Source organism: Malaclemys terrapin, chromosome 1, assembly GCF_027887155.1.
Source record: "Malaclemys terrapin pileata isolate rMalTer1 chromosome 1, rMalTer1.hap1, whole genome shotgun sequence".
Classification (NCBI taxonomy): Eukaryota; Metazoa; Chordata; order Testudines; family Emydidae; genus Malaclemys; species Malaclemys terrapin.
The window spans coordinates 297,240,207-297,254,029 of record NC_071505.1 but is presented as its reverse complement, the minus strand read 5'-3'; the positions used below and the strand labels follow the sequence as shown (position 1 = coordinate 297,254,029).

Sequence of the window (13,823 nt, the reverse complement as noted above, 5' to 3'; positions counted from 1 at the left end):
AGGTACTAACTTGTTACTGTTTTACTGGTACTTTCATTCTAAGAGTTTGAAGCCCTCGTTTCCCAGTATATTTCATATTAGTCTAACAGATTTCAAGTTTTCCCTGTTATTTATGCCAACTTCAAATAGAATTTTCTTTAAAACTTGCTATGCTGAGCTAATGGAGCAACTACCTTTTCTTTTCACTTCAGTACACATCTGCGCTTGATGGTGCAGGTTGTGAGTGAAGGGGAGAAATTTAAACTTCTTCTCCACTTCCCGGATAATATCTGCTAAAGGAATAGAATGAGTCAGTCTGCCATCAGATGCTTCTTCCTCGATCTTGGATATTCTTTTCACCCCTACTAGAAGGCTCTAGAATAGGAAGAAAATTATTCCAAAGAAGTTGCGGCAAGATAAGAACTCTAGTAGCTACTGAGTATTGGAAGCTATTGAAAAATGCCAGCTGAGCTAATTAGTTGTCTATTTGACACAATCAATTGAAGTCTCTACAGGAGCGAGTTGCCACTCTGAATTCATCAACTAGAATCATCAATAATGCACCTTCTTTAAGGAACTTGTCTGTGAGGAAGCCTATTTAGATGATGATTAAGTAAATTTCTCAGTTTACTGCAGGCTGAGTTGGAATTTGCTGTTCATTGCTTCTCGCCAGCCTTATGTACAGCATTAAATATAACAAATTAATGTTTAAAACTCTACAGATACGATATACATATTCACCTTCAAGGGTCATAAGTCTATCTTAATATCATAAGTCTATTAAAGGATTTGGTTTTTTTGGGATAAGTATATTATTGTGTAGGACTTTAATACTCTATTGGACAAAGGCCAGTGGCAAAATGGATTTGAATGATTGTTTTGAAATTGGAAACAAAGACTTCTAGAGAAGTAAATAAAATTCTACCGAGACATCTGTGTAATAAATAGCTTGGTATAGCCTTCCATTTACGTGAAAAAGCAACTTTTTAGTCCCGTGCAACTTCTGATAACTTACGTGTAAATATTTTTTTACAGTACTTGATTTAAAGTTGCTTGTCCTGCATATCTTCTTACAGATGAACTGAAAAGTCATGTCTGGTAAATCAGGATTGCCCTGTTTCCTTCAAGAGTTGATGACCTCTATAATTGGTCAGAAAATAGAGAAATTTTAATAAAAAACATTTTGAGCAGAAATCTTTTCCCAATATTTACCCATTGCAAATGATATCATTCCTTAAGGCAGAGTGTTGTAGGTGTTCATGATGTTACAAACTGTTGCATGAGGTACAAGGGGTCCTGAACTCAGCTCATCTTTAGCCTCGTTCTGTGGTCTCCTAGACAACTGAAATGCAGCTGTTGCATTAATCTACAGTCTTTGACTTCCAAGAAATATATCCAGCATCTAAATTATAGCGCATCAGTGTAGACCAGTTCAGTGTCATCAACCCTTGCAGAAGTGTGGCTGGGTGGACTAGGTCTGGAGGCCTCACAGCCCTGCATCACCTTGCCCCAGAGTAGAGCACTGAATAGTCCTCCAGGCAGCCTATAGTGGCTGCAGAGGAGCAGCCAATCAGAGGGGTTGCTGGCATGACCAATAAGGGGCCAGAAGGGCCAGATAAAAGGCAAGCAGCAGAGCAGATCCATCAGTTGCTGTGTGGAGCTCAATGAGGGAGGACTGGGTGCCTCGCTGGCTAGACGAACAGCTGGACTGAGGACAGCTCACTGCACAGAGCTCATCAGACAAACCGAGTCTAGGGAAGGCTGCCAAAGACCAAGTGCCTGGCTGGATAGAAGAGCAGCAGGACCATCAAAAGGTCATTCTTCTTCGAGTGATTGTTCATGTCCATTCCAAGCAGGTGTGTGCACGCCACATGCATGTCAGCCGGAAGATTCTACTATAGCAGCGTCCGTAGGGTCGGCTCCGGCGACCCCTGGAGTGGCGCCCTCATGGCGCTGTATATAGGGGCCAGCCGACCCCCCACCCTCTCAGTTCCTTCTTACCGCCGGTGACGGCTAGCTGGAACTTCGCTTGCTCTTCAGCAATCATGGCAGTGTTCTGTCATTGTTGTAAATAGTTAGTTAGTTTAGTGTTAGTTAGATATTAGTTGGGGGGAGGTTCCACAACTTTTCGTCGCCCCGCTGGGGCATGCCCGGGTCCCCAGGGTTCAAATTCTGCCGGGACTGTGGGAAATTTATGCCGAAGAGTGACCCGCACTCTTCATGCTTAAGGTGCCTTGGAGAGACCCACCAAAGGGATAGGTGCAGTATCTGCAGGGCTTTTGGCCCCAGGACTCAAGGATAGAGAGCAGAGACTTAAAGTCCTCCTAATGGAGGCGGCACTGCGGCCGCAATCAGATCCTGGGCCTTCCGAGCCGGCACCCAGCACTTCATCCTCGGTGCGCAGTGCCCCGGCACCGGAGATAAGTCGTGAGACCAAGGCCCCGAAACCCCGGCACCGGAGAGAGTCGGCGCATAAGAAACCATCCTCTGTAAGACGCCACTCTCCATCACCAGTGCCGGTTAAAAAGAACAGGCCGCTGACGGAACAATCTCCCCACCGGGACTCTAAAGCTCCGGCTCTGTCCATGAGTGTTATAGGACAACTCACGCCGCAGACCCATCTGGCCATCCCGTTGACTCCCGCCCGGAGAGGGTACGGTCGAGTCCGGAAAGACCTAGATCCCTGGACATGATGGAGGAGGTGCGCCTCCCATTGACTCCGGAGGCGTTCGAGACCTCATCAGACCTCTCGAGCCTCCCGGTGCTGGCGTCACCGCACCGGTGCAGAGACCCTCTGGCTACCGCTCCGCCCCATTACCAGTTTAGGGGCAAACCGGCAATGCTCTCGCCGCGCTCTCCACGCCGCGTCACCTTAGCGGCACTGGTGCAAGCACCCCCTCCGGCGACAGTGGGTACCGCGCCTCCTATGTCCTCCTATTCAGAGACTTCTGACTCGGAGGTGGACTCGTATCGCTCTAACAGATCGAGGAACAGGCGATCGTCCTCGCGTACGAGTACCGAACCGTACCCACCGCAGCAGCAGTGGCAATCGCCCCCCCCCAGTGGCCGTTCTGGATGCCGTGGGCCTATCATCAGTCAGTGGGTCAGGCGTACGGACCCCGCTCATGAGCCGCATCTGTCTCTTCAATGTTGGCAGCCCCGCCGCTAATGCCACCACCACCGGCACTGCCGTCTGACAGGAGTGTGCCACAAAGGGACATGGCGCCCCCTGGTCAAACAACGGCACTGACGGGGACCTTGCTCCCAACAGCGCAGGCACCGTCCAGCACACCTCGTCGCTCGGTGGCGACCCTGGTACCAGCCGTGGTGCCGCATCTTGAGCCCGCACCGGCCGCGCAGCCTGAGTACCATGTGCCGCAGGCCCTCGTAGAGGGAGAGGTGGTAGATGAAGGCCCTCTGCAGGGGACATCTTTCTCTTCATCTCCAGACAAGGCAGTAGCGGAACTTCAGCGGCACCAGCCCTAGAGGACAATAGGATCCTCCAACAGCTCCTTACTTGAGCGGCCCAAAGCCTCTCAATACAGACTGAGGAGGTCGAGGTGGACACAGATCCCGTGATTGATATCCTGACCCTGTCAGGCCCATCTAGGGTAGCCCTACCTCTCATAAAAACCATTGCGGACACAACCCGCACCTTGTGGCAAACTCCAGCCTCGTTGGCCCCTACGGCCAAAAAGACTGAGAGGCGATATTTTGTTCCAACCAAGGGGTATGAACATCTTTATACACACACCCCACCGGACTCCCTAGTGGTAGATGCAGCCAACCAGAGGGAACGCCAGGGTTTTCAGGGGACTACACCTAAAAATAGAGAGGCTAAAAAGTTAGACCTCTTCGGGTGCAAGGTATAGTCAACGGGGGCCTGCAGTTGCGCATTGCCAATCAGCAAGTCATAGTGAGCCGGTATGGACACAACACGTGCTCGGCTTTGTCTAGGTTCACGGACCTCCTCCCACAAGACTCGCGAACCGAGTTTTCGGCCCTTGTTGAAGAGGGGAGATTAATTACCCGGGCTTCCCTCCAGGCGGCCTTGGACGCGGCCGATTCAGCCTCACGCACGTTGGCCACTGGTCTGGTCATGAGGCGCGGAGCCTGGCTTCAGGTTTCCGGCCTCCCTCACGAGGTCCAACAGACGATCCAGGACCTGCCCTTCGAAGGGCCCACGCTCTTCTCGGAAAAGACTGATAAGAGGCTCTATAGCCTAAAGGATTCACGAACCACCCTCCGTTCTTTAGGCCTACACACCCCTGTTACTCAGCGTAGGCAGTTCAGGCCGCCGCAGGCCCCTCGACCGTACCAGCCTCAAAATCGAGGGGATGCCTTGCATAGAAGGCCGAGAACGGGCAGGTGGAGGCAACAACAGCAGCCCTTCGGACAGTCATCTGCCCAACCAAGGCCTACACAGGGGCCTAGACCACCATTTTGATGGCTTGGTCGAGGACAACCTCCCAGTCAGAACCCAGGATCCGTCCAACCTTACCTTTTCGTCACGTCTGTCCCCCTTCTATCGTGCGTGGGCCCGGATCACGTCGGATGCTTGGGTGCTTTGCACGGTAGAGGAGGGATATGCTATCCAGTTCTTCTCCCTCCCGCCCCACCAACCCCCCTCTCCGTCCCTCTTCAGGGACCCCTCTCACGAGCAACTTCTACTTCAAGAAGTTTAGTCCCTCCTCTCATCAGGGGCAGTGGAGGAGGTTCCTCAGGAGCTACGGGGCAAGGGCTTCTATTCTCGATATTTCCTAATTCCGAAAGCGAAAGGGGGCCTCAGACCTATTCTGGATTTGTTGAGACGCCACAAGTTTGTGAAGAAGCTCAAGTTCCGCATGGTCTCCCTGTCCTCCATCATTCCTTCCATGGATCCAGGAGACTGGTATGCTGCCCTCGATTTAAAGGACGCATACTTTCATATCGCGATAATCCTTCAGTACAGGCGTTACCTCAGGTTTCTCGTGGGCAACGCCCATCTACAGATTACGGTTCTGCCCTTTGGTCTGTCAGCAGCTCCGAGGGTCTTCACGAAGTGCATGGCAGTTGTGGCAGCCTTCCTGCGCAGACAGGGGATCCAGGTATTTCCCTACCTGGACGATTGGCTCATCAAGGGCAGGACCAAGGCACTGGTGGAGGCTCAGGTGGTCATCGGGCAGATCTTCCGCTCACTCGGCCTCTTACTCAACGAGGCCAAGTCCACACTATCTCCAACTCAAAAAATCGATTTCATTGGAGCAGTTCTGGACTCGACACAGGCCAAAGCATATCTCCCAGAGGCCATATTCCGAACTATATCCAACATCATTCTCGGCCTCCAAAGTTACCCTTGCATTATGGGACTTTTGCGTACAGAACATAATTCACCTGACAACATCCTACCTCCCGGGCACGCACAACGGGCTCAGCCACTTGTTCCAGGGTCACGAGTGGTCTATCTGCTCGGATATAGTTCTCTCAATTTTCCGACTCTGGGGTCATCCCCAGGTGGACTTGTTTGCCTCTAGCTAGAACAGGAAGTGTTGCCAATTCTGCTCCCTCCTGGGACACAGTCCGGGGTCCCTAAAAGACGCTTTTCTCCTCCCTTGGGCAGATGGGCTTTTTTACACCTTTCCCCCGATTCCCATGATTCACAGAGTAATCCTCAAGACCCGTGGAGATCACACTCGGCTCATCCTGATAGCACCTGCGTGGCCGCGCCAGCACTGGTACACGTCTCTCTCCTGCACGTCTACAAGGGTGCCACTCAGGTTGCCCCTACTACCGGACTTGATCATGCAGGATCGCGGTCGCCTCCTTCACCCAAACCTGGAGTCACTGCACCTTACAGCTTGGATGCTCCATGGCTAATCCCAGTAGAGTTGCAATGCTCTCATCAGGTCAGACAGGTCCTGTTGGGCAGCAGGAAACCCTCGACAAGGACCACGTACTTGGCCAAGTGGAAGCACTTCTCCCTCTGGGCCACACAACGGGGTCAGGCCCCCTTGCTCGCCCTGATCCCTCTCATATTGGACTATTTGCTACATTTGAGACATCTGGGACTAACTCTCTCGTCAGTTCTAGTACACCTTGCTGCAATCTCGGTGTTCCACCCTGGAGAGTGGGGGGACCTCAGTGTTTGCGAACCCACTCGTTGGACGGTTCCTTAAGGGCCTCGATAGATTGTTCCAGCATATTCGTCAACCTGTCCTTGCTTTGGGACCTCAATTTGGTCCTGTCCGCCCTCACAGGGCCCCCCTTCGAACCGCTGGCTTCGTGATCGCTGTTATATCTTTCATATAAGGTAGCGTTTTTGGTGGCTATCACATCAGCCTGCAGAGTGTCAGAACTCAGAGCTTTAACATCTGAACCTCCATACACAGTCTTCCACAAGGACAAGGTCCAACTCAGGTTGCATCCAGTGTTCCTGCCTAACGTGGTTTCCCAGTTTCACATGGGTCAAGACATTTTTCTCCCGGTATTTTATCCAAAACCACACTCCTCTGCGAAGGAGCGTAGACTGCACTCCCTGGACGTTCGCAGGGCTCTCGCGTTCTATATCGAAAGGACAAGATCCTTCAGGAAGTCAACCCAACTTTTTGTCGCCATGGCCAATAAAATCAAAGGGCTCCGGGTCACATCACAGCGAATCTTGGCTTGGATCAGAACCTGCATCCAGGAGTGCTACAGTTGGGCCAATATACCAGCCCCGTCTATTATGACCCACTCCACGAGAGCGCAGGCCTCTTCAGCTGCGTTCCTGGCCCAGGTCCGACGCAGGAAATTTGTAGAGCGGCCACCTGGTCCTCAGTCCACACCTTTACGGCGCACTACGCCATCACGCACCAGGCCAGGGAGGATGGTGCATTTGGCTGTGCAGTCCTTCAGTCTGCAGTGACCTCCGACCCCACTGCCTAGACTCGGGCTTGTGAGTCACCTGCTTGGAATGGACATGAACAATCACTCAAAGAAAAAATGGTTACTCACCTTCTCGTAACTGTTGTTCTTCGAGATGTGGTGTTCATGTCCATTCCAATACCCACCCTCCTACCCCTCTGTCGGAGTATCGGCAAGAAGGAACTGAGAGGGTGGGGGTCGGCTGGCCCCTATATACAGCGCCATGAGGGCACACTCCAGGGGGCGGCGGAGCCGACCCTACGGACGCTGCTATAGTAAAATCTTCCGGCTGGCGTGCACGCAGCGCGCACACACCTGCTTGGAATGGACATGAACCACGCATCTCGAAGAACTTCAGTTACTAGAAGGTGAGTAACCGTTTTTTATGAGCAGACTAAGCACAGAACTTGGCCAGACAAGAGTACCGAGATGGCTTTTGCTGGTCTGATTGCAGAATGAGCCCCGGGAGGGCTGCTGAAAAGGACACCAGCTGAGGGTACGGAGATGGGCAACAGCTGCGTGTCTGAAGAAGGCAGTGCCTCTGGGAAGAAGCCTAAGAGCTATGGCCCCATACCAGGGCCATGATAAGAACTCGGGACTGTATACCTTGGAAGGGGGGCCAGTGTATATGGCTCAGTTGGGGGGTAAGTCACTGAAGACCAGCCGAGAGAACCGTTGGCCAGAGAAAGGGGGCGCTCGTGAGAGGCAGGTGCCAACACCATTACAAGGAGGTAGAATTCTGATTTGGCAGTTGACTGTTCTAGTCATCTCTATAAAGGTGTGTAAGATCAGCAACCTTAAGCATAATTTGTTCTTACATATTTTGCTAGTGAACAATAGATTTTTGTTCTTTTAGGTAAATAGCTGTAATAACAGCAATGTTCTTGAATAAAGTATCAGGGGGTAGCTGTTTTAGTCTGTATCTACAAAAACAACAAGGAGTCTGGTGGAACCTTAAAGACTAACAGTAACTAAAGACTGTTAGTCTTTAAGGTGCCACCAGACTCCTTGTAGTTCTTGAATAAATACCTCCGTAGTCAGCTGTCTTATAGCTAAAATGTTTGTGAAATTAAAAGGCAAGAAAGGTTCCTCGATCAGTTTAAAAAAAAAAAAAAATCAGTGGGAAGTTTGCCTGAATGTCTTCAGGCTTAGGCCCAAAGTAATTGCAGGTAAGCCTGGATTTTACTAGAGTATAGGGGCACCAACGCCTGGGGTACGTCTTCACTACCCGCCGTATCGGCGGGTAGCAATCGATTTATCCGGGATCGATATATCACGTCTCGTTAAGATGCAATATATCGATCCCCGAACGCGCTCACCGTCGACTCTGGAACTCCACCAGAGCGAGCGGCGGTAGCGCAGTTGATGGGGGAGCCGCGGCCGTCGATCCCGCGCCGTGTGGACCCCAGGTAATTCGATCCAAGATACTTTGACTTCAGCTAAGTTGCGTATCTTGGATCGATCTCCCCTTCCCTCCCCCCCTCAGTGTAGACCAGCCCTTGTATAAGACTGGGAGAAAATACTTTGTCCATTAGAGATACATAAAAGCATCCAAATAGGAAGTTTTGAAAAATTGGGTTGTTCCTCTTAAAAGAAACAAAGACAGTAGTGTAATACTTTGATGATTCACACAGGATTGCTGATCTGGAAGAGTTTAGATGTGGAACATGATGGACAAATAGTCACGAAAAAGACTCTGTTCCCTTTCTTGTTAATGTAATTTATGATACTGATTAGGTAAAGATATTTTTGTCCCTTTGCTGTATAAATTGACATTGTTCCTTCATCAGCTGTAGTACAAATGCTTTTTACTAGTGATTCAGAGCTCCTCCTGTAATAATGAAATCTGTTTTAAATTAAATGAACTGCAACCTAATTAGCTTTCAGTTTTTGCTTCACAGTTGTAATAAACTACTAGTTGACAGGATAGCATACCACAACTGTTGCTTAGAACTTAAAAACAAGACTGGATGATCTTGGCAAACTGAATAAAAAGAATGAGTACTTTAGACATTTACTTAAAACAGTTTATGAATGTTAAATTGGTTTATAATGTAGTTTTTCCCTCAGAAGAAATTGATCTTCACTGTTTAATTTCAGTGCTTGAGGTTTTAAGTTCTCTGTAGCAATAAAATATTAAATTTTGTAAGTCTCTGTTAAAAATTTAGGAAAAATATCTTGAGGATTAACCTGTAGTTCTTAGTTTTGTATTTTTACACAAAAATTTAAATCTGAATGATGAGGTCCAGAGCAGTTTCATGGACTCTTTTGCATTTCTATCCTAAAACAGGTTTTTTTTATATATTGGTTATGGTGGGAAAGATTTATCAAAGAGGAGGGTCTTGCAGCATGCTCTGAATGGTCAGATCATGGAAATGTCTAATATCTGGAATGTCACTGCACAGCTAAATCCCTGGACTAAGTGCTTTCTCTAAAGCTTTGACCTGAGTTTTGTAAACTATTTTGTCCAAAGGAGCACAGCTGTTTTGGTGGATTATGGATGGAGAAGTAGTCTCTGATATAGCTGAATCCTGACTCAGTTATGGCTTTTAAAGGTCAGAACTGCATTGAAAAGTTTTCTCAACATAGCTTCGTCTCTCAAGGGTGTGAAAAATCCAGAAGAATTTTTTGTCAACCTAGCTACTGCCTCTCAGGGAGGTAAATTACTTATAGTGATCAGAGAACTTCTCCAGTTGCTGCAGTAAGTGCTTTCACTTAAAATGCTACATTTTAAGTGTAGACATAGCCAAAGATTTTGCAAACCTGTCAACAGAAGCAGACTGGAAACCATTGGACAGAAGAAAGAACAGAGAGATGCTCCTGGTGCTGTCACAGGATTCCATCTTCAACCCCAGATACAGTGAATTATAGTAACCCGCTCTGAATTGACGCATGCATGGATGGAACACACTGGCTAGATCCTCTTCTTGAAGGTTCCTGGAAGTCTCGTGGTGGAAATGGGAAGTGCCAGTGGCAACACAGGTGGTCTGATTGTCAAGGCTTAATTATGAGTTGAACAGGACCTCAAGGCCTTCAAGCCACTTTGACAGACAAGGTCACAAAATGTCTTCTGTAATTTTGGACACTATCTTAAATGGCGCTGATGTAGAAAGCTTGTCAATGTTTATGAAGACTTGAATAGTTAATGAAACAGGTGTGTGGATGTGCATGCGAAAGAGAGAGAAAATCACTCTGGAATGTGACCCAAATAACTGGGACCACCCAGTTCTAAATTCTGTTTCTAGAATATTAGTTCTCAACCTTTAGGTTGTGAAGATGTTTTCTTGTGATTGTATAGTATTCTGAAAATCTTAATTTTTGATTGGTAGTAGAGGAAGGAGTTGCAAGATCTTCTGGTTATGAAGATAATGTTCCACTTGTTAACAGCTACACTGTTGGATTTATTGACCATTTAGTATTTGCATATGTGCAATTAATGAAATTCTCAAAAAGACTAACCATTTTTTGTTACTTTAACATATGACATTATGAAATGTATAGTCAATAAATGTAAATGCCTATTTTGGGTATATGTAGCATATATATTGGTTCTAGGATTGCAGGTGTAAAAGATTGAGGAACCTATTCATAGCCTAGAGTATTGCCATGGAACCAAACCATCTACCTACGACCCCAATCCAGCACTCTCTGAAATCAGTGGGAATATTTCCCTTGACTTCAGTGGTGGTGGATTGGGCCATTGGTGCACCACTGTGGGTTTAAGCAAGAACCTTTTACATTTGAATGTAGCATTTCTAATGTAATTACACTTTCTTTTAGGGAAGAAACCCTTTTTTTCTGGAGCCAGCAATAATTATAACAGTTACTGATGGGAGTAAATTAACTACCACGAGTGGGATACAGGATGAGGTAAGGTCTAATCTCTGTTTATCTACTGTACCAGACTTTTTGACAGAAGGCTGATATGTTAGGATTATCAGTTATTTAAACGTGTTCCAATGTACATGAGACAAATTTAAACAGTGTTTCCTTGAGTTTGAGACATTCTTATGTAATCATACTGTGCTAGAAATGGTTTGAAAGCCTTTTCAGCACTAAAAACTTGAGCATATTTAAGGAGTATCTTTAAACAGATTTGAAGAGTTTCTAAAATACTCAGTTTGCCAGTTTCAGAGTCTGATTTAAAATACTGGCAGAGACATGCAACACAGTTCTGTTGAAGGTAATTGGGATATTAGTTCGATACACTTATCAAATGAGTATACATAACTTTTTAAAGGGCTTACCAGAATGAATTTTATTGTACTGAAGAATATACATCTTGAAAATGTGTAAACATACATAACTTGTATAGACCTGATTGATTTAATGTAGTGATCTTCCAAGGGTGGGAACCATGAACCAGAGAGCAGGTTGGGACATGTGAAGTGCAGAAGAAGAAGAGATTACTTCTGGATTTTATAGCTGTCTGTTTAGAATTATTGTCTGGGCTCTGGAATGTCTCATAGCAATCTAAAACAAAAAGGTGGGCTAAAGAGGAGTTAATTTCAAATTAAATCCACACCTATACCTTAGAATATTTAAGATTAAAATACTGGGTCCATGCTCACAATAAACTTTAAGGGTCACCATAGCTAAAACTCTGAGGCAATAAGCTGTTTCATCACCAGATGGCATGAGCTTCCCTGCTTATGAAGTTGCAACCATTCCCAACTGCTTTTATTGTCAGATCCTCTTCTTAGATCCTCTTCTTAGATGAATGGTGAGGAGTTCTTTACTGATACAATGGTTCTGGTCTGGTTTCTTATGCGTACAGGCCTTGAAACAGAAAAACATTGTTAGCTGGTCCCTCTTTTCAAAAGCAAAGGCTAATATCTGAGCCCCTTTCAGTGCTGGTGGGTTGTGTTTTTTTTTCTTGCAACAGGTTCTCAAACATTTTTGTATGGTGCATCACATTTTAATATAGAGATTATCTTACAGACCACCTCCCTTCTGAATTGTAATTGTGCAGACTTTCTCCTGTTTTCCTGGTATTACATTCCTGTGGCAATTAGAGAAAGTGCTTTCATGGAAAAGTGATATTAAGAAAGTGTGAAATATATTTTTAGCTTTCTTTTAATGCACTTAAGTTGATAAGGAGCAGGGTAGGAGAAAAGACAAGGTTGCATAATGTGCCAAGCCACCTGTCTGTGGTCCACTAGCAAGTAGTCTATAATTCATTTTGATTTCTGCTTTAGCATATTTGATGTTTGGGGTTTTCTTTTTTGGTCTTTGGACTAGTCTGTCCCCCCCCACCCCCCTACTTATTGAATAATGAGATAGTCTAGTACTGCTCCAAGTGTGCTCACATAACTTTCCTCCCAGAGAAACATTGATATTTTTGATTCCTGCATTGGAGATTATCCTAATGCATCTGATTATGAAGTTGACTTCAGGGTCCTTGAGATTATTCCTGACTTCCCATAAGTCTGTTAGTCCAGATGTTTTTAGAATTCTTCAAAGGCTACAGTGACACTATCCTGTAGGCAGTTCATTCTATAATTGCACTGTCTATTTCAATGCAGATGTGATTAGTTTGTCTAAATATCACTACTAGACTAACTTTAAACAGTCTGTATATTTCTGTTTTCCTACCATCCCCTGAGTGAAGGCAGTACCCCAGCCTAGCTGCTGTTAAGGAGCCACAAGCTTTTAAGGCCTGACTCTGGACGGACAACCACAGCCAATAATCAGGAAAGCCACCTGTGTACCTTTTGGATCTAGCAAATTACCACCTAGTATCCAACCTTTCTTTCCTGAGCAAACTAACCAATAGTTCTTGAAAGTGGTTTTCAACTACTCCTGTACATTGCTGAGATCTCGGACCTTTACCAATCAGGTTTCATGCTGGAACACGAACTGTTATATATGCAGATGGGCTACCACTTCTTGTCCATTGATGAAGGGAAGGTGTTTTCTCATATTACAAGCTGCTCCTGCAACGTTTGCTACTGTTATCCGAATACTATTGTTCTGCTTTGATATTTCAGGAGTTATTGGGAGAAACTCAGCTGGATGAGGTCCTTCCCTTAGGATTGTACTCAGAGTGGTGATATAAGTAACTTCTTTTCTGCTATCAGACCACTCAACTGTGAAATCTCTCAGTGCACTCACGATGATTTTTCCCATCCTGTTCTTGGTCTAATAATGGAAGTCTCAAGGGATGGCACTGTAGTGCTTCTTATGGTTAAACAAGTCTTCTGGCCATACCAATCCAGAAGAGTCTGGATCATGCAGTGCAAATGTGGCTACTTTTTGTTCTACCTGCCTTTCAATATGACTTGCCAATGGGCATTGGTGTCTATTGTTCTCATTACAAGAATACAGTAGAAGATACCAAATATACAGCAATAACCTGGATGCATGGCTTTGGTGTGCCCTCTGACTGATTTCAAGTGACGGGTTCTGTTTGGGAAAATGTTCACATATCATCTACTCTAGCCACTTGCAGCAGCAAAAGGAGACTTACAGGGCAAATATCAATTTGACTATTGAGAGAATTTACTTATTCTCTCCTGTATAAATTGTGAAACTGAGGGTTATGTATCCATTCCATACTTTCAGAGCCCATGTGTGTTTTTTTTTAAAAAGTTTCTAATTCCAATGGGCTATTGGACAAAGATACTCTAAGTCAATAATCAGCAGTGTGACTGAAATTGTTCTTACAGGAAATGCTTGTAGTTCTGCAAGTAAAACACAAGAAACACAAACAGCTGAGCTCTCAGTCCACTAATCAGTTATATGCCCTACACTCTGTCATATCTACCTTTAGAGCGATGGCATAGCAGGCTCAGGGGAGGGTGCGGGAAGGGGTGGAGTGGGGGCAGGGTCTGTGGCAGAGCCAGGGGTTGAGCAGTGAGCACCCCCCCCCCCCGAGTACATTGGAAAGTTGGCGCCTGTAGCTCCAGCCCCCAAGTCGGTGCCTATACAAGGAACCGCATATTAACTTCTAAAGAGCCGCA

The 13,823-nt window shown here is 46.3% G+C and overlaps 1 protein-coding gene across 4 annotated transcripts in view; it reads left to right on the top strand.

Moving 5' to 3' along the window:
• Nucleotides 1-13,823, top strand: part of INTS6 (integrator complex subunit 6) — a 95,376-nt gene that overhangs the window by 17,808 nt on the left and 63,745 nt on the right. For all 4 annotated transcript variants that reach the window (XM_054015146.1, XM_054015144.1, XM_054015149.1 and 1 more), the window contains one exon: nt 10,642-10,731. In XM_054015146.1, coding sequence (XP_053871121.1) covers nt 10,642-10,731 — 90 coding nt within the window. The remainder of the gene's footprint in view (nt 1-10,641; nt 10,732-13,823) is intronic.